This window comes from Heptranchias perlo, chromosome 9 (genome assembly GCF_035084215.1).
Source record: "Heptranchias perlo isolate sHepPer1 chromosome 9, sHepPer1.hap1, whole genome shotgun sequence".
Lineage (NCBI taxonomy): Eukaryota > Metazoa > Chordata > Chondrichthyes > Hexanchiformes > Hexanchidae > Heptranchias > Heptranchias perlo.
Window position 1 is genome coordinate 28,168,488 of NC_090333.1, and position 22,025 is coordinate 28,190,512.

General features: G+C 42.3%; 1 protein-coding gene across 1 annotated transcript; it reads right to left on the reverse strand.

The window, feature by feature from the left end:
- Nucleotides 1–563: 563 nt before the first annotated feature.
- best4 (bestrophin 4) lies at nucleotides 564–17,449 on the reverse strand. Its single transcript, XM_067989584.1, has 9 exons — nucleotides 17,298–17,449; nucleotides 11,597–11,691; nucleotides 8,578–8,811; nucleotides 7,111–7,265; nucleotides 6,118–6,195; nucleotides 5,073–5,225; nucleotides 3,719–3,799; nucleotides 2,664–2,818; nucleotides 564–891 (listed from the first exon to the last, which is right to left on the reverse strand). Exons 1-9 carry the CDS (start codon nucleotides 17,447–17,449, stop codon nucleotides 564–566), a joined length of 1,431 nt encoding a protein of 476 aa, XP_067845685.1.
- Between the last annotated feature and the right edge of the window lie 4,576 nt (nucleotides 17,450–22,025).

Genomic DNA, 22,025 nt, shown 5'->3' on the forward strand with positions numbered 1-22,025 from the left:
GAGAGGCGGAGGGAATTTCAGAGTTTATGAGCCTAGGCAGCTGAAGGCATGGCCACTAATGGTGGAGCGATTAAAATCGGGGATATGCAAGAGGCCAGAATTGAAGGAGCGCAGAGATCTCAGAGGGTCATAGGGCTGGAGAAGGTCATAGATAGCGAGGGGCGAGGCCATGGAGGGATTTGAAAACATGGATGAGAATTTTAAAATAGAGGTGTTGTCGGACAGGGTTGATGGGTGAACGGGACTTGGTGCAAGTTATGATACGGGCAGCAGAGTTTTGGATGAGCTCAAGTTTATGGAGGGTGGATGATGAGAGGCCAGCCAGGACGGCATAGTGCTTTATGCATGTGGGAAGATGTCTTGCTTTACAATAAGGACCAAGAGATACTGTGAGCGTGGTGGCTATAACGGACAGTTGAAGGCATAGTTAAAGAGTAGGTTTTCTGAAAGCTGGGATGGAGGTGGCAAGGTAGGAGTAATTGGGTAGAGAATGTCAGTGGGTGGAGGTGCAGGGAGTCGAGGGTGTTGTAACTCAACAGCAGTTCTAATCAATTCTATTGTAATTAGCATGGGTTGTCCCTTTTTTGAAATTCTGATGCTTCAATTCTACAAAGAGCCTTTAGGATGACACTAGGACTGGAAGGTTCACTGGGCCTGTTTTGATCCTCATTTTCTGAGTCCTTTTCACTGATAGGAGTGACCAAATCGAACTCTTCAGTAGGCTGGCAATTGGAAGAGCTACTGTCCAAACGGCTACGTAACAAATTTACCCCTCGATTGCTCCTGCCAAAGTTTTTGAGACTGATAGCTGGTGAGGCAGCAACATTAAGGAAGCGATTGAGCAAAGGGGTGTGCACCTTGAGCTCCACTTCTGACTCTTGCTGTACTTGTCTGTTGAGAACTGGACTATCAATCACACTGAAACATAAAGTGAAAACATGAACAACTCAAGCATAAGCATCTTTCTACACACTTTACAATATACAGAAAAATAATTGTTTTCACTTTTTCATCTGGGGTAGCGAGCAGTCTTTCATTGATTTTCATTTCCCACATGGGGTGTCCTTGCGGCTTCTGCCAATTGGAGCAGAATTCTGAAATACTTTATGGTGTGGACTTATCCCAGAATCAGCCCAAGTCCCAGAAATGAAATGGAGGTTTTAATTTCTGATGGCTATTAAAAGCTGTGTAAGTTCAGCTTTATTTATTTGTTCAGCCAGATGAATGATTTAACTTGGTTTTGCAGTTCTATACCCATAAATGGGGATAACTATTGGAAAGAATTCATATACACTGGATCTAGAGATTAAGGCCATGTCACGTATATTTCTCATTATGGTGGGGTGGGGTGGGGTGGGGGTGAGGAGGTGAGCTAAGCATGAAACTTATTGGTGTTCTGTACTGGTAGGGTGTTGGCTTTGAGCTGGTTAAATGAACTCCTGTACGTCTCATATTTGGAGATCCATAAGTATTGGCAATGCCAACCCATGACTGGGATCCCAACTTGGGTAGGTGGAGTTTCTTCGTATAGAGACGATATGTACTCGCTATCAGGCAAACAATTTCTGGGCGTGATTTTAACCCTACCCACCCAGCGGAAGGTGGGCAGTTAATATCACCCAGATTACTTACCTGCCCGGGAGCTGACCAGTTCGGATTTTCACCTGCTTTCCTGAGCAGGCAGTAAGGATACCCGCCTAAATCTGGCGGGGTCCCTGGCCACTGACTCACACCCCCACTCCTAATCGGGGACAGCAGCCTGGAACAGGTGGGAAGTCAGTGGTGGGATTTAAATGAGGCCTGGAAGTTAAAATACTCTGGGCCTCATTTCTTACTCACTCGCTGAAAACTGGCCTGGAGTTAAAATCGGGGCGTTTCTGGATTTCTTGTTTGGAAGACTTTTACACATGGTAATGGGTTTGCATATATCAGTTTTGTCTAGATGATAGCACTCTTATTTGAGTTGAATGCTTGTGGATATTTAAAGAAGTGTAGGGCATTATCCCCCTATTCTGGCCAACATTCCAATCCCCCTATGCCAACTCCACCAAAAACAGATTATCTATTCATTTGCTATTTGTGGGACTTTGCTGTGCGCAAATTGGCTACTGCATTTGACGACATAACAAAGGTGACTGCACTTCAAAAGTAATCTATTAGTTGTAAATTTAAAATGGGATGACCTGAAGATATGGCATGGAGCTATATAGATGCACTTTCCTTCTTTCTTTATACGTAGCTGACCAAAAACACAGTTTTTCTTTTATACTTTCTATTTTCTTTCCCTTTCTGCTTGTCTGAATTCCTGTGCCCATATTATACTGACTAAGACAGTAGGTAAATACTCATCTGCAAAGTACAACTGAGTCTCCTAATTTAAGAGCGGGGAGAACCTGCTAGTCAGTGGTACATCATCAAATGAACATTAACCAATCAATGTATAGATGACATTTATAAATGTTAATTTGATGATGTACATTTAACAAAAAAGGTATCCGACCTGACATTAATTAATGTGACAGATTTCACTGTTCAGTGTGGGAATATGAACTAATTAGCTCCAAACCTTATTAAACAGGATAAATTTTTATTTTTAAAATATCTTTTTCTACCAGTTTTCCCCCATCACTGTCATGAAGATGTGGATTGGAACTTTTACTGACCCCATGTCAAAGGTAGATCCTAAAAATGATGGTTTGTGGGTCTCGTTGGCTGTAGCGATGGTGTAAGGAGGCTGAGCAGTGGATTCATTCCAATATTTGTCTTTCTCCATGGGTGGAAGATTCTGGTACATATCATCCACGGAGAGAAAGGAAACCTGCAGACAGATACAGTTCTCAATGTACTATTTTGTATATATATTTATTTATTGGTGGTTTTGTGCTCAACATAAGGGAGGTCAGTGCTGGGCAATAACCAGTTTTTTTACAACCAGTCAGTATTAAGCAGTCCCAATATGGATATAACATAAAAACGATAAAGAGTAAAGCTCCCTCTAATCTGTTTGATTGAAATATCCTTTAGCTCAACCTCAGAAGAGCTCCTTCTGGTCTAGTCTAACAGTTAGACGTGCACACTTCATCCCAACCATCCTTTTGGCCTGTGAAGCACTGAATTGCTGGTGGTTTTGTGCTATGGTCCCATATCCACGAAGAACTGGAGTGATGCTGCCTGAAAATATTTCCTTATAGAATGGATCTAAAGCCATTTTGTAGAAGTAGGACAGTGTAGCAGGCAGAACAAATTCAAAAGGAAATCTTTAAGACATTGCTATTATTTAAAACATTATTAGATAGCAACGTGGAATCACTGATTCTTATTTTTCTGTTCTACATCCCATCCCCACTTTATAACACATTTGATTTTCTTACCTCAGCATGCCCTGCCTGTATGATCAGCTATTACAGTGACCACCTTAGTGTCCAAACTCAGCACACACTCCACATGTGTGAGCTACTGGCACTTTAACTGAAACTCTAAACAACGCTGTGAAGTGGAGCTGGACGCTTGCCAACTGTACAACCTCCTTTTCTCTTAGGTGGGTTGAGAGAGACAGAACACTGGCACTTTAAAACAAACTGCTGATTAAAATTAAAGCACTAGTGAAAGAATAAAATTAAGGGAAGTATCTCCCGTAACTGTCTGTAATTTTAACATGCACCAAATCACTTGCCTCACTCATAATAGTTAATGGTCCAAAACCACAATATTAACGTACCTGAAGGTTGCGGTCAATCAGCTTGTTTGTTTCAAAATCATCATCATCCTCTCCAAATGGATTAATGATCTGTTCCGCTACCTAGTTGGGGAAAAAAGACAGGAAACCACCTTCATTATTAATGCTAATTTCTTCTGTGCTATTTTTGTTTTGTTTTTGCCAATTTTCTATCTCCCTGACAGTTTCGACTTATGCTGGAGTACAATAACAATAACTACTTGCATTTATATAGTGCTGTTAATGCAGCAAAGCATCCCAAATTGCTTTGCAGTTGGACTTCAAACCTGAGCAAGTGTACAAGAGGAAAGTTAGGGGAGGTGATTGAAATCACAGTATAAAAGGTTGGTTTTAAGAAGGCTTTTTAAGGTGGAGAGAGATGTAGAAAGTCAAAGGGGTTTATAGGGAGTTCCAGAGTGTGGAGCAAGATGTCTGAAGGCTTCGCCCTCACTAGGGGAAGGGAGATGCAAGGTGGTCCAGAGGGGAAGAGTGCAAGGTGTGGGCAGAGATGTAGGACTGGAGGAGGTTGCAGAGATAAAAATGAGAATGGTCCATGGAGAGATTTGAAGACAACGATGAGGATTTTAGAACTGATGAACCGAGAGACAGCAAACAAATGGAGGTTGACAAGAATTGGGCTGATAGTCAGTTGGATATTTAGTAGGATTGGATAAGGCCAGAAGAGTGATGGATGAGTTGGAATTTATGTAAGGTGAAATTCAGAAGGTCAGTGGGATGTGTGGAATAGTATGTAGGCAGAGGAGTTCTGGATGAGTTGGGGTTTATGTAAAGAGGAAATCAAGAGGCCGTCGAGGAAGGTGTTGGAAAAGGTGAATCTAAAAGTAACAAAGGCATGTAGGATAGTTTAACAAGAGTGGCAATGAGGTGGGCCTGATGCTTTGGAGGTGGAATTTGGCAGTTGTGGTAATGGACTGGATGTAGTGTTTGAAGCTCAGCTCATGGTCCAACTGGACAGAGCTTTCATTGGTTGAGATTGAGTGGGCGTCCAGAGCAAGGGTACGGAGTTTCTGTTGGAACTGAAGCACGATGGTTTCAGTCTTGCCAATGTTGAGCTGCAAGAAATTCAGATTCATCCACAACTTGGTGTCAGATAGGCACAGTGACAGTCATGGAATCAAGGATGGTAGTCAGAAGGTAAAATTGGGCATCGTTGGCATGCATACAAGAACTTGCTCCATGCTTGGGAATAATATATTTCTGAGGGGCAACGTATAGATGAAAAATAGGAGGGCCCAAGGATGCAACCCTGCTCAATGTGCAAATAACTATGCTATCCAAATTCCTGTGATCCAGCCCCTTTAAATGCAGTGTGTCTAATTGAGAGCAAAGCCCTGACCTTAAGCCAGCCTGCATAAAAGAAGAATTGCAGTAGGGTGAAGATGGGAACGTAAAAGTCTATCTTATCTTCTTCGTAGCCTGCCCTTGGCTCAAGAAACTGGCGTCCAATCAGACAGAAGGCAAAGAAGGAATAGACTGCAATAGTAACCACCTGTGGAGAAGTAAAACAGAAGAGACAGTCATCAAACATGGAATGTGGACCACGTGAATATTTAGAAAAAGGTTGTTCCCTGTCCTACAGCTGTGTTAGATACCAGGTATGAAGATCCCTAAGTTCACGGTATTTCTGAAGGTGAATCTTTACAATGTGCAGGTCAAAGGTCACATAACCTGAAAGTTCACAGAACTGAACTGCTCCATTCATGGGGCCCCGATACAAACATCTAATAAACATGTGGCGGACTGGCAGGGCAGCAAATTGTACCGATGCAAAGTGTTATTGGGTGGTGGGACATGCGTTGGTGCCTATGATTTTTCCATACAGTGAACTTCTGATTTCAGTCAAACCACAATGAGGAAGATTCCTAGCATGGCCAAGGAGTTCTTTCCCATGCCCAAAGGAAAGAAAAATGAATCAACTATTGAGTCAAATTAGGCTAATTGAGTTGATTAATTCCAAAAGTAGCTCAGCAAACATTCAATGAATGAAATTCTTTCCTTTAATCTTTTCTTTTCTCTCCAATTTTCTCCCCATCGCTTCTTCCCTAAAGGCATTGGCCATTATTCACGTGTGAGCATTGACAGCAGTGACGAATGGTTACCTGACTGCTGAGCCCAATTCTGTCCTCACCCAGCACCCAAGTAGGGGACTATTTTTAGGGGCTGTCTGTAGAACAGTCAGGAGGTGGATCCTCGACTCATTTTCTTGTCCTTAACCTGGAGTCCTGAGGCCAATTCTAGCATCCTTACTGCTGCTCCAGCTGAGATCAGTTAACTCAGCATAAATCGAGGATTGAAGCTGGAACTTTCATGATCTGTATAGCTCATAGATGGACTTTTCCAATTTCTATGGCTCATGAATTGGAATGCAATGAAATTCTGACCTGAGTGTACACGAGGGGGATGCTGATCCAGTCATAGTGAAATAACAGACTGCATTTCGCCCGATGCCGATTCAATTCCTGCAAGTGAGATTACTAGATTATATTATATATATTAATTATATTAATGTGGTCCATTGAGTTTCTGAGACAGAATTTGAGATTCACAATTGCTTCGTGCCACAACAGCTGTGTATACACATCTATTAACTATCGCTTTAACACAACAGTGCCAGTAATGCAGTCCTGGCACTGCGTGTCCCTGTGCACAAGACCTCACCTGTTAATGTGGGGTCAGCTCATTCAAATATTTTTCTGGCATCCGGGCACATTGCTCATGACATGCTGGGAGCGCCGGATTGGGAATGTGAGCCAGAATTTCAGGCATCAGCAACCAATGCAGGGCTGATGACTGCCCATAGAGTGCCAGCAGCTTTTTCTAGGGTGGGAGCTGGCAGTGGGAATGAAGGAAAGAGGAGAGAGGGAGGGGAAGAAATAGGGAGGGAGGGGAAGAAATAGGGAGGCAGGTGGAATTTTTAAACATTTTTTTAATAAGATCTTCCTTGCACTGCATAATTGGAGTGCTCCAATCATGATAAAGAATAATATAATTTTACAGCACAGAAGGATTACAGGGAAGGTCTTAATAAATATTCTTTGTGGCTCCAATCAGTATTGTGCATAGTTTGTGTGCAGGCCCCCAGCCCTCTTTTGCGTTGGTCAGCTGTTTTGAACTGTGCTGAGCCCTTTGAGCAGGTTGAAGGCCTCAGGCCTTCACATCCAATAATAAGGGGAGTGGGTGTATGGGCTGCCTGCCATCATATTATTGGCCCCAATGTGGTATGTATTCCAGCGAAGAATCACAGGAGAAGATCCTGTATTTTGCCTTTTAAGTGGTGCTGCATGCTAGCTGGTTTGCACTTTATCATTGACCTGCCCAATCCTTTAATTCAGTCTTTAATAATTTCCCAGTTAGGGACTAGGTATCATACTTACATCCATCAGTAGTCTTAGAGCCACATCATCCCGGATTCGCCCCTCTCTCCGTGCCTGAGCCGCCAGATTCGTAAACCATACGCACGGAACCCAGTACTTGTTAAAATCAGAGTAAAGGCTTTCAAATTTTTTCAGCTCATCACGGGTCATAAAACCTGAAAAAAAGAATAACCAGCAAAGATAAACTGTGGGAGCCTTTTTATGAGTTTGATACACTGAAGTCATAATGGGGCAGATCTTCCAATTCCTGCACCTGGGCGTATTGGACCACCTGGGCGTATTGGACCATCTGAGCGTATTGGACCACCTAGGTGCAACGAATACAGAAAAATCAGGTGGACAGGAGCACATGCCCATAAGGGATCCTGCCCAATTTCCATCCATTTCAATTAATGGATGGAAAATTGTGTTGGCTCCTTTATAGACACCTGATTTCCTGTATTCACTGTGTGCAGCTGATCCAATATGCCCAGGCACAGGCATAGGAAAAGGAAAATCTGCCCTACTATCTCAGGCATAATTAAGTTCTAATATCCTTTTATCCAAATGGCAGAATATTGTAATAAGCCACCAATTATGTGATTTTCTATTTTGAGCACACATTTTACTTTGGGGCAAGTTTAAGCTTTCCTGCGTGTTGGTTCATATTTCCAGTAGATATATCTCTTGAAAATAAAAAATTGCCTTTGAGCAATTGCTAACCAACACTTTACAATAAATCAGTTTTTATTGTATTTTGTGGAAAAGACCAACAAACTGGTTGAAATGTTTGAAAATGTGCAAGATGAGTGGAGGGGATCTTTTACAATATTATGACACCAGCCTCAGTGTATCACAAGTGCAACTGACAGGAAGATAGTTTTATTGAGAAATAATAAAGGTTTGTCATATTCATATGTAAAATAATACAATGTGTTACAGTGTATTTTACAATAATATACTGTGTTTTACTGAAGTATAGTGCTGGGTGGGTGGGTGAGGTTATCCCGATGACTCAGTGGGTGAGTGTACCACGTTAGTTTGGTACTGAGGCAGATCAGAAAGATCTCATGTTTCATTTCTGCTCGATGCTGCATTAGTTCATCTTGTTCAGAGCAGGAATGGGGGCACTGCAGTTCGTTAGGGAGAGGAAATCAGCCAGGATTATTGCTCCTTAAAGTTAACCAGTTACCCCCTGCTAGAAAGTGTTAGCATCTTGAATGAGGACCCAGAGGCTTCAGCTGTGATGCTCCTTGTGGCTGAATATCCTGCCAACCGCGATGCCTACAGCTGCACATGTCTACTACTTGATGAAGCTTTGTAAAATCCAGAAACTGCAGCTCCCCATAGTTAGCATGACTAATACACTCAGGGAAATTTGTTTTTTTCCTGAGTTTCTACCATGGAACATCCACAAGGAAAATATTCATATATATGTCAACTCATTATTGTCATGAAAATATGGGATATATTGTTGAGTGAACTTACCTGCTTCTACCACATGCTCTATGGAGGGGAATCTCTTTCGGACCCTTGTGCTGATGGACCGGAGAATAAGCACTGATGAGAGATTGGCGTATCGGATCAGCGTGCGTCGCAGGATCCGGCCCCTTTCATCAACACCATGAACGTTGCTGGACACCACACACATCAGCTGATCTGGAAGCGGGATATTCGTATACTGGTTCCACCAACGGTTAATAATAAGAGTAACATAAAACCCTGCCAGAGATGATGGGGGGAGGGGGGGGTGTAAGGATCACATGTTACTGTAAGTGCACACTCAGCATTGGAATGTGAGAGAGTGCCACAATGACACATTGGCCAGGTAGTACAATATTTGCATCTGCAATTACACTTCTGTTGTTTGTAGTATGCATAGATATATGTCTGAATGATATCATAGCATTTGTCATTTGATATCACACAAAGTTGCGTAGCTATTGTATAGAGACAAACACTCACAAATTTATTATTTTATCCTTGTTTTTTATCCTCCTGATTTCCTTGTATGCCCTTCTATCCTTCACAGTTCAGAGGGCAGGATAGGGGTCTCCACCAAATCTGCTCTGTAGCCAGCTGCTAACAGTTTACATAAGAATGGCCCTGGGGAAAGAGAGGGTGTGACTCTCCATCTCCCTCTGATTTTCCCTGTGGAGTGAAGCTGCTGACCTCCACTTGGGACAATACAGTCTGAAATCAGAAACTTGTAATGCTGGTGTGCCCCTATCCTGTCAGTCTGTGGCACAATACACTGGAGCTCCGATGAACTGCTCCGCCTTTCTGCCCTGATTTCTTTCATCTTTAAAAAATAGGGTGACTAGAAAAATCTCAAAACAACCTGCAATGGAATTGTTCTTCCAAAGAGCCCAATAATCATTCATTTCAGCCAACAGCATTCTGACAATAAACTTAAATCGATTGGTTTTCAGAAAAGACCAGCCACCAATCAATTCACCGGCAAGTAACGGCCATTCTCAACAAGAATTCCCCTTGTCTGATGTCACTGGATTATACCCTATTTACGGAAGTGTCAATTTTTTGTTGGAAGGATTCTTCAGAAACTGTGGATTTTTCTTAAAAGTAATAATGCAGAACACAGAAAGTGATCTTTTACATTGGAAGGACTAACCCTGATAGTTACTTTCTCCTTTAAATGAGAAAAGTACTATAAGTGAAGCAAAGGACTGATTAACCTGCTGTGCATTTCCAGCATTTTCTAACAGCTTATCCCTCCCAATCATCAAAATCACTACAACTTTTTTTTTAAGTTTACAACATAAACATCAACAACTCACATTTATTTTGTGCTCTTCACGTAGATGAACATCTCAGAATTCTTTACAAGAGGTGGATACTGGACAGGAGGTGAAGGAATTTATTGGGGGAGACCAAAGGCACAGTTAAAGAGATTTGTTAGGAGGCCTTTTAAGGTTAGGATGGAGGTAGCAAGGCAAAGTGGCTTTGAAAGAGAATCCCAGAGGGAAGAGACATCGTGGCCAAAAGATTAGGCTTGAGTGCTGGAGGAGAAGGAATGGGAAAGAAGCAGTAATTCAGAGTCAGGGGAATGGAGAGTGTGATCTAGGATGTAGGGCTGGAGAAGATTTCCTAGATAAGATGGAGTCAGGTTGTGAAGGCATTTGAAGATGAGGATCTTAAAATCAATTTGCTGGGACACAAGTTAGCCAGGGGTCTGGTGAGGACATGGGTAGTGGATATGAGGGATTTTGTGCAGAGAAGAAATTGAGCTGCAGAATTCTGGATGAGCAGAGTTTGTGAACAGTGGAGGTAGGGATATCAGAGAGGATAGCATTTGAAAAATCGAATCTCAAGGTGGTGGTGTGGATGAGGGTTTCAGCAGCATGTGGTGGGGGGTAGGTTGTGGTGGAGCGAGCAATGTTCTGGATGTGTAAGAAGTTGGTCTTAGCAATGGATTGGATATGGGGTTTAAAGGTCCACCCACAGTTAAACAGAACAATGAGGTTGTGCACCACCAGCCTGAGCACCAACTATGGAAGTTGGTGTAGTCAGAGCCAGTAGATGCTGCCGAGATCCAAGCAAGATGGCTTCAGTCTTGACAATGTTGAGATGCAGGAAATGTTGCCAATCGAGACTTGATATTCGATAGACAGTCAGACAGTACAGCAATAGTGGCGGCAGAGGGGTGAATTTGATCATCAGTGTTTATGTGAAATCTGACCCCATGCTTGTGGATGTTGTTGCCGAGAGGTAGGATATAGATTATGAATAGTAAAGGGCCTTGCAGCATGAGAGGGGATCATGTAGCCAGGGAGAAGAAACCATGAAGGAGACATAGTGACTGCATTCGAACCAGTAGGAATGGAACTCTGAGAGCATAATATAATGGAGGTGGATCAAGGAGGTGAGGCAGTAGAGGAGAATAGCATAGCCAATAACATCAAATACATCAGAGAGGTTGATTTTCTCACATCATCGCTTCTCCCTACATGCTATAGATGACCATGAATTGTCTTTTAGACCGACCATAGCTTAGCCCGATGGATTTGCCACCTTCTCAAGTGCTTGGGTCATGAGCAACTTTGAGCATTGCAACTTCTGTGTGCCAATCTCCAATGTACCTCGCTGCTTGTGAGGACTCCGAGAATATCATGACTTTATCTTGTGGGGTGGAGTGATAGGGAAAAGTTTGAGATGTTTGGTGTTCAATTCCATGCAATGCAGCAGCACAAAATTGTACTCAGTAAATAAATACAGCCGTACTCAAATCAAAAACTAAATGCATCCATTAACTAGCTACAGATTAGAGTAGGGGAAACCAGATTCTTCCTTTTTAACCCCTACAAGAGGAAAGGATAACAGTTACAATGTAGTTTTCCATTTGGGTACCATATCAGAAATGATAAAAGAAAAACCTCCCAAGCTGAGGGCAAGCAAGTTCCATCAATATATTTTACTGGGTCATAACAACTCCTTAATAGTTTTATAGTAGTACGATATTCAGAAGAAGACAGCTTCTGATACAGACCTAAAACAAATGACATCGGGATAAGACTGGTCTGTTTGTCACAATATGTAGCCACCTTCTCGAAGAGAAGCTTCTGTTCACGTGACAGGAAATGCCTACAACAAGAAATAGAAATAGAAATACATCCTCAGACACAAAAGACAATTATCTGCATAAAATGATACAGTTTTCTGTAGTAAATACAAACCTAATTGTGTCAGAGTTTGAATTGTTTGTTTCATTTACTTAAAGATCAGACTTTTGATCATAAGTTCATTAACAGTAACCTACCGCTAATTTGAAATAAATAATTGGCCCTATTTTATAGATTTTGTATGTGAAATTCTCATTGAAAATTTTCTTATCTCCTGGGATAATTCAATCCATTGATCATTATCCGTGGACCACAGGACATCCCAAAGTACTTTACAGCCAATGAAGTACTTTTGAATTGTAGTCACTGTTGTAATGTAGGGAAATGAGTCAGCCAATTTGCGCACAGCAAGGTCCCACAAACAGCAATGTGATAATGACCAGATAATTTGTTTTGGTGATGTTAGTTGAGGGATAAATATTGGCCAGGACACTGTGAACTCCCCTTCGAATAGTGTTATGGGATCTTTTACATCCACCTGAGCGGGCAGATGGGGCCTCGGCTTAATGTCTCATCTGAAAGGCGGCACCTCCAATACTGTAGCACTCCCTCAGTACTGTAGCAGAGTGTCATCCTAGATTATGTGCTCAAGTCTCTGGAGTGGGGCTTGAACTCACAACCTTGTGACTCAGAGGTAGGAGTGCTACCACAAAGCCAAGTCTGACATGATATGATGTGTAAAATGTGAGAGTCATTTAGACCAGGAAGGTCCTAAGTTCAGTCCCTGGTTTTTGTTCAGTCAGCAGATTTCCACCAAGGTGTTACAATTGGCCTTAATGCCCATGGATTGATGAAGGGAAAATCGATCAGGATTCAGCAACCCCTGTTGGAACAGCACAGGTGTTTTGTGGATGTTGGCTGAGGACAAGATTGGGATTAACTGTGAAGCCTTCCTGCCCCCCCCCCCCAACCTGATAAAATAACCTGCTGACAGTCACTGTCTAGGTGCTTCCTTGGTCTAGGTACCAGACGATATCTGGTACCTGTACCTCAGCATGGAGTCAATGCCTTCAGGAGAGGAGGGCCAGAGGGAGAGAAAATTACTGGGGGAACAAAGCAGAAAAAATATGTTCATATATATTTGTTTTTTTTTAATTACAAGAATGTTGTATAATTATTATTTAAATTGATTCAATATTTTTCTTATTTTCATCTTCAAGTATTTATTTTTAACTTCTGGGATTTTTTTCCCTTTCTTGTTGAATTTCTGAGAATGTTCTGAATGTCCCAGATTTTTAAACTTTGGTTTGCAGCATTTCCAGGTGAAATCCCCTGATTTCAATACAATATGTGGAATCATTCAACTAATCGACCAAACAATGCGAGTTGAAGTTTTGAGTTGATTGCTGCAGCTACCTATAAAAGGCTCAGTACTGAGCTGTTCTGGGTGAATATTGTGATGAATGATTACTACAGAGTATGAAGAAATGGTGATTGGCTGATCTGAATTTTGAGAGGTTTTTTTTGTAAGCCATGTCAAAGATTACAAAAGGAACAGACCAATTTTAAAGCCCCATTTGCTGCCTGACTGAGCTGAGCTAACCCAGCACAGACCTGGAACTGAATCTGGGACCTTCTGATCTGTACAGTTTAGTGCTACAAGGGGACAGATGTTGCACTGCTGATACCAAACGGGGTTGATCACCTCTCAAACCTCTTGTGGTTCTAATAAACAGCTGAATTGCATATAGAATTCAAATTGATTAAATCACTTTAATACATTCCTATTAAGAACATAAGAACATAAGAAATAGGAGCAGGAGTAGGCCATCCGGCCCCTCGAACCTGCTCCGCCATTCAACAAGATCATGGCTGATCTTCTACCTCAACACCATTTTCCTGCACTATCCCCATATCCCTTGATGCCTTTAATATCTAGAAATCTATCGATCTCTGTTTTGAATGTACTCAATGACTGCGCCTCCACAGCCCTCTGGGGTAGAGAATTCCAAAGATTCACCACCCTCTGAGTGAAGATATTTCTCCTCATCTCAGTCCTAAATGGCCTATCCCTTATTCTGAGACTGTGACCCCTGGTTCTAGACTCCCCAGCCAGGGAAACATCCTCCCTGCATCTACCCTGTCGAGACCTGTAAGAATTTTGAATGTTTCAATGAGATCACCTCTCATTCTTCTAAACTCTAGAGAATACAGGCCTAGCCTACTCAATCTCTCCTCATACGACAATCCCGCCATCCCAGGAATCAGTCTGGTGAACGTTCATTGCACTCCAGAATTCTAGTGATTCATTTACATTGTATAGAATTCAAATGGATCAAGCCATTTCCTGTATCTACAATTCTAGATTAATAGTATTATTTCCACAGCTAGAATCCCTCAGGCAATTCCTATTTATTCTCATTGTGCTGAATACCTGATTACGAATTGAACCCCAATATGCCAAATCAAAGATTACAGATTAGTATTTGATATAAGTTGATAACCTGTTGATCAATCAAGCAGTTTTAGAGAAGAAAACTAAGCATAGACCAACCACTTAATTTGCTGTTGGTAAATTGATTAGTTTGATGGAATTCCCTTCCCCTTATCTAAACTGAATGCACAATAATAGTGCCACCAACCTGAGAAATAACTTATTTTTTCCAGTTCTTGTGGGCTAACAGCACCAGTTAGTGCTGAATAATTTGTTAATCAAGTCTCTACTTACCAAAAAAGTTACAAATATGATGGCACATACTGGCTATTGGGTTGCAGCATTTTGTGTTTGTTGTGTTACTAAAAGGAAATAACATAATCCATCAGAATATATATGGTGGGACTACATGGAAAGTGATTTTGTACAATGGAATTTTATACAATGGGAATGAGTTGGTGTAATGTATTTTGGAAAGATATATAATGGGAGGAAATGAGGATCACTATGTGCACTGGCATTTTTTCGTACGGGAGCAAGTTAGTTCACTGGAATTCAATATAATGGGAGTCAATGGGCAGTGATTTAGTATGCTGGAATTATATACAAGTGTACAGAGTAATTGGGACCAGTATGACACTATGGTGGGATTATGTTGGAGTATTATGATACTATAAAACTCTGCAGAATGAGAAGTAATTTGATCAATTGGAATCAAATCCAATAGTAGTGAATGGGAAGTGATTTGGTTTATTGGGATTCAATTCTTGATCAGGAATTCTGTACAATGAGAATGAATGGGATTTGCCTGAAGGATTCTAGCTGTGGAAGTAATGCTATTAATCTAGAGTTGTAGATATAGGAAATGGCTTGATCCATTTGAATTCTCTGCAATAGATGTAAATGGTTCACTGGAATTCTGTGCAATAGGAATGCATTAAAGTGATTTAATCAATTTGAATTCTATATGTAATTTAGCTGTTTTTTTTAGAACCACAAGAGGTTTGAGAGGTGATCAACCACGTTTGGTATCAGTAGTGCAATATCTGTGCCCTTGTAGCACTAAACTGTACAGATCGGAAGGTCATAGATTCAATTCCAGGTCTGTGCTGGGTTAGCTCATCTCAGTCAGGCAGCAAATGGGGCTTTTAAATTGGTCTGTGTTCCTGGGCGAGGGGGGGGAAAAAATCAGCCAAGGACCAGGCCCCTGATTGCTATCCAGTGAGCCTTGTTGAAAAGTGTCCGATTATGCATGTTTGTTGTGATGCCCTCCTCAGTTGAATAGCCTGCTGGTTCTTACTGTCTAGGTTCACATGAAAAATGGCTGCTTGAGATATCAGACCGTTGGTGCTCATGGAACCGTATCCCAGGAAGAGTTAGCACCTTGTGCAAAAGAAGGGAGAAAAGGGAATAACAACAACATAACACTAGCTTGCATTTATATAGTGCTTTCAATGTAGAAAAATGTCCCATGGCTTGGGTGACCAAAGGTTTGTTCTAAAAGGTAGGTTGTAAGGAGTGTCTTAAAGAGGGTAACAGAAAGGCAGAGGGGTTTAGGCATAGCATTCAGACCATGGGGGCAAGGTGGCTGAAGGCATGGCCACTAATGGTGGGTGAAGGGAGGGGGTTGCATAAGAGGCTTGAGTAATAGGAATGGAGACTATAAGTTTGTAGGGCTGGAGGAGGTTAGAGAAAGGGAAGGGCAAGGACATGGAGAAATTTAAACACAAGGGTTAGCATTTTAAATTTGAGGCATTGTCAGCCAGAGTAGGCCAGCAAGGATAGGGTTGATGGGTGAGTGGGACTTAGTGCAGGATAGGATATAGGCAAGTGTTTTGGATAAGCAGGAGTTTATGGAAGATGGAGGATGGGAGGCCGACCAGGAGATCATTGGAGTAGTGGCGTCTGGAGGTGACAAAGGCATAGATAAGGCTTTCAGCAGCAGGTGGGCTAAGCTAAGGGTGGAGGTGGGCTTCATTATAGAGGGAGAAATAGGCAGTCTATGCGAGGGAGAGGATATGGGGTTAGAAGCTCGACTTGAGGTCAGAAGCTTTGTTTCAGGATAGATTAGGAAGCTGGATTGCTTTTGCATAGTGCCGGCGCGGACTTGATGGGCTGAATGGCCTCCTTCCGTGCTGTAACCTTTCTATGATTCTATGATACTAAGGCAAGGTTGCAAATCCTTTGGTTCAGCTTGAGACAGCGGCTGAGGAGGGGATGGGTCGGTAGTGTGAGCATGGCATTGGTGGCAGGAGCCGAGACAATGGCTTTGGTTTTCCCATTGTTTTGCTGGAGGAAATGTCAGCTCGTCCAAGACTAGATGTTGGACAAGCAGTCTGATAGCACACAGGCAGTAGAGGGGGCAAGGGAGGTGTTTGAGAGGCAGAGATGGTTGTCATCAGTGTATATGTGGAAGCTCAAGTCATGTCCATGGATAATGCCGCTAAAGGACAGCATGTAGATGAGGAAGGAAAGGGGGCCAGAGATCCTTGGTGATGGTGCGGGGCTGGGAACAGGAGCCATTGCTAGAGATGCTCTAGCTACAATTAGATAGGTAAGAGTGGAACCACAATGGCAGTCCCACCAAGCTGGACAACAGAGGAGAGGTGTTGGAGGAGGGTATTGGGGTTGACTGTGTTAAAAGCAGCAGAGAGGTCAAGGAGGGATAGTGCATCATGGTCACAGTCACAGAGAATGTCTGCATGGACATGGTGGTGGTATGAAAATCCAGATATGGAATAAATATCTCGACATGGAATAAAAATTGGCTTATTGCCGCCTCACTGCATTTCCCTCCACCCATCCCCACCGGGACTCCTGCTGCAGAGAGGCCAAAGGACACAAAGAGGGATAATGCACTGCTGTCACAGCCACAGAATGTCATTGTGGGCAGTTATGTTGCTGTGATAGGGGTGGAAACCTAATTGGAGGGATTAAAATAAGGAGTTGCAGGGGAGATGGACATGGATCTGGGAGATGACAACATATTCAAGGAATTTGGAGAGGAAAGGGTGATTGGAGTGGGGCTGTAGTTATTTTGAGGAGGGTGTGATGGTTTTGAAAGGAAAGGGGATATTGCCTGAGGAGAGGGAGCCATTTACAATGCCAGCTAGCATGGCAGCCAGAAAGGGAAGTTCAGTGGTCAGGAGAATAAAATTACAAAGAAAAAATACCTTTCTGAAAGACACTCTTACCTGTATGTAACACTGAATATCGAATATAAGCTGATGAACACAATGAACTCCTTGTACAACAGTTTGTAAATACTTCCTTTCCAACGAAAGAGTAGTTTGGAGAATCCAGCAAATCGGGCATCTGCAACTTTTAGCGTGTATGAGATCGTCATGATGCCCCTTGGTTGTAGCACTCTGAAAGTTTGGTGAAAGTCTCAAATTAACATACCCAAAGATAGTATAATGAGGAGTGCATTACTTAGAGCTTACAAATTAAAATGACGCTGACAGATGCCTGGAAACAGGTAATCTACCCACCTTCTGAAAATTGAGAAATGTGTGTGGGATGGAAAGACGGGGAATTGGAGAAAGTAGGGGAAAAAATTCATTGCATACACCTCAAAAGAACATACGGAATGAGTCTGAAGCCTCAAATGGTTAAAGTAATTTGTTAAAACAAAATCATTTCCCCCTCTCTAGCAATGCACTGAATCATAAATCATAGTAATATATTCCTTTTATTGAATTTTATTGACCAATAAATGTCTGGCAGAATGATTTGTGGGATGATGTTTTGTCATCTGCCAGCAATTGGTTTCTAGAATGTTCATCGAGCTCACAGATAGATGAGAATTCTGTTTCCTTCCACCTTCAGGCCTGGGTTGGTGACAAAGGTTCAACATTCTTATGCTGTAAAAGCAGAATCTGAACCTACACCTGGAATTCTGAGGGTTCTCTGGCAGGAGTTCAATGGAAACTCTGGAGAAACAGCATGAATGGATAAAAATGGCCATTTACACCATTTCTCTGGGGAGTTCCGCCAGTATCCTGCTGAAGTTACGACAGAAGATTGGGAGATCCCAACAGAAATTCAGGTCCCTGATGTCTGAGGCATTTTTAATTTGTGGGCAATACCAACCCATTTATTGACAATCCCAAGTTTCCTTGGTATAAGCTGAGTGGCTTGCTCAGTCACTTGAGAGAGCATTAAGAATCAACTACTGAGGTCACATATAGGCCAGTCCAGGGAGGGGTGGTAAGTTCCCTTCACTGAAGAACAGTAGTGAACCAATTGGGTTCTTGCAACTTTCAAAGCCTACAAATTACCAAATTTATTGAACTGAATTTCACAACTTGCTATGGTGGGATTTGCACTCATAAACTCTGTGATGTTTGGCCAGTACCATAAACATTACACTACCAAACCCATTTTGAGGTGAGTTTCATGGGTCAGAGGCAGACAATGTTGTGGAGGTGGAAGTAAACAATGTAGGTGATGGATTGGTAGGGTTTGATGGTCAGTTATGGGTCAAACAGGATGCTAACATTTCATATGGTCCAGCTAAACCTCAGCAAGTGACCAGGGAGGGTAATGAAGTCATTGGCAAGGGAGCAGGGTTTATGGTAGAGGCTGGAAACAGTGGCTTTGGTCGTCTAAATGTTCAGTTCTTGGCTAGATGTTAGATAGGCAGTCTGACAGCACAGCGGGGGTCGTGGGGTCCAATGTAGTGGTGGAGAAGTAAAGCTGAGTGTCATCAGTATACATGTGGAAACTGTCCCCATGACTACAGGTGATGGGCAGTATGTAGATGAGCAAGAGGAGGCAACCAAGGATCCTTGGGGGATTCAGGAGGTGGCACAGCAGGGGCAGGAAGAAAAGCCATTACTGGAGACATGCTGGCTATGTTTGGACATTAGACAGTCCCATGGAGCTGGACAATGGAAAAGGATGACATCAACTATATTAAATGCTGTGGACAGCTCAAGAAGTATAATGAAAGATAATGTGCCACAGTCACATAGGGTGTCAATCAGGACTTTGGCCAGGGTGGTCTTGGTGCTGTGAGCAAGGTGGAAGCTGGATTGAAGTGATTCAAACAGGGAACTTTGGGAGAGATAGGCATGGAGATGGGAGGTGAAGACATGTTTGAAGATCTTAGAAAAGGGAGGTTAGAAATGGGGCAGTAGTTGAAGAGGGATTGGGTGAGGTAGAATTTTTGAAGAGAGGGCTGATGATGTCTGTTTAAAAGGAATGGGGATGGTGGGTGAGCAAAGAGCCATTTACAGTGTTGACAAGCATGGAAGTTAGGAGGGGTAGTTGAATTGTCAGGAGTTGCATGAGAAGGCAACAAGGGATAAGGAGGTGATTCTCTTGGACAAGATAAACTTTGAAGGAAAGGAAAAGAAAGTATAGAGTTAAGGATGAGATTGGGTGGGCGAGGGCTGGGGGAAGGTCAGGAGAAGTGGAGAGAAGGAGGACGAGAAGATATCAGCAGAGGCAGATACATCGATGGTCTCAATCTTTCAGACTGTCTATACACTACCATCCATTTGATTTGCTCTTATTAACCGAGCTGACAATACTCTCAGATTTTCTGCCATTTCAATAATCTACCAAATTATAGTGACGCACAGTAACAACTGCTTCAAACACTTTGCATTTCATACAATCCTTCCTTATAATTGTTGCAAATTCAGCACTGCTATAGATCCCTTCTTGGGGTCAGTGCCATCAATCGCTCCCGTAAGCGGCCTGAGCATCTTACCTTTATGGGAGCTGATTCACATTGCCTGTATCTACTTGTACAGTGATGGGACATGGTGTGTCAAGTTGTGGCTCACTGGTAGCACTCTCACCTCTGAGTCAGAAGGTTGTGGGTTTAAACCTCACTCCAGAAACTTGAGCACGAAAGTTAGGCTGACACTTCAGTACAGTACTGAGGGAGTGCTGCACTGTCGGAGGTGCCTTCTTTCGGATGAAACATTAAACCAAAGCCCCTCTCAAGTGGATGTAAAAGATCCTGTGGCACTATGTGAAGAAGAAAAGGGGTGTTTTCCCTGGTGACCTGGCCAATATTTATCCCTCAACCAACATTGCTAAAACCAATTATCTGGTCATTATCACATCGCTGTTTGTGGGAGTTTGCTGTTTGTGGCTAGCATGTTTCCTACATTATAACAATGACTACAGTTCAAAAGTACTTCATTGGCTGTAAAGCGCTTTGAGACTTCCTGCAGTCATGAAAGGTGCTACATAAATGCAAGTCTTTCTTTCTTTTAACCCCTTGTGACCTGAACCAGATATTTATGTCTTTTGCATATGTGCTTCAACCTCTCCAAAGGTGGAATGAGCAAACACTTGGTGAGACAAAGCCGGATACAAATTGCTATGCTGCTTTACTTCACCGTAAGGTGAACATACGGAAGAGAGGTTATGATTGGACTCACTTAATTCAATCAGAACAACTTTGTGTAATACAAAAGTAAAGAACGTGCCACACTTCCCCACACCCAAGGATCACCTTACTTTACTTAAATAAGATGATTTCTAACTGCCCTCCAGTATTTCTAACCTTTTAATCTTGCCAAAAACCCTCGTAGCTTTCTATTTAAATATATGACTGACTGCTTTTGTCTGTCTCTGTTTTATCTGCTCTGTTCACAGCCAGCAACGGATCAAAGGTTTTCCAACACAATAGGTGTGGGGTATTTTGAATTGCCAAGATAGGCTATTGAATTGCTTATTATTTACAGGCTGTAGAAATAGTACATTTATCAAATGAATAAAACTGAACTCACTTTTAATTTTTTGTCATGGTACACCGTTTTATGATTCCCAGATTGATAGGGTTTGTGGCTGTGATTTCCCCACACGGTGAATGACGAACACCATTCAGAAGAATCCCCAAGCGGAGACAGCGAATACACTTCTGCAGAGGGAAAGTAAATCACTGCCTTCTCCTTCTCTCACACCTTATAACAGCCAGTTAAACAGGAACATTATCATAACTTTAGGAGAACGCCAACTGCCCACTTTCTTGGCTGAATGCATGGCACATTGTAAGGTAGGTGGCAGGAGACTTGACTACGAGATAATGAACAAATAAAAATAATCAGAAAAAAACAATTAAGCAGTAATAGTTTCTCACCTCCTAAAGAGTACGGGAGACTGTCCACAGCAGCTTGTTACGTGAGGAAGATTTGGGGGTTTGGTCTTCCTTTTAAGTGTATGGTTTTCAGGCACTATCTGCCCATCACTGATTTATTGCTCCAATATCACCACAAATAATTCCACAATATCTTACACAATGAGTTACACTCAATCTGTGTATTGACACACACAGGGACGTAGTATCCAACAGGGACGTATTGCTGTTTTGAGATCCAGAACTTGAATTCTCATTTGGTTGGTATTTTTCACAGATTCTTATTCGTAGTCTGCTCCACTTAAGGGTATAAGTGAATGATTAGTATTTACTTCTGCTTCAATCCTCTAATATTGAGGTGGGATTGAAAATAAACAACCTGACAGGTTTCTCGCCGGTTCAGTGAGTAGCTGAGCTCTACTGACTCTGGCTTGATCCAAAGTTTGTGCTTAGTTAACTGATCTCAGTCAGCGCAATAATTGGTCTTCACAGCTCTAGATTATTGAGGAGAAAATAAATGAGTCAGTGCATTCGCTCCTGATCACTGTCCCGTTACCCTTGATCGAAGTGTGGGTGTGGTCATTATGATCAGAACAGGATTGGGTTTAGTTATAATGCAGCACTCTGACTGTCCAGCCTTGTATGTGAATGATGACCTCTTGGAACAAGTACCAGAAGATGCCCAACACCTGTGGAACCATAAACGGCAAGGAGTCAACAGCTTCAGGAGCAGATGGAAGAAAACTGGCAAGAAAATATAAAAAAGCACATAGAGTCATAGAGTCATAGAGTCATACAGCACGGATAGAGGCCCTTCGGCCCA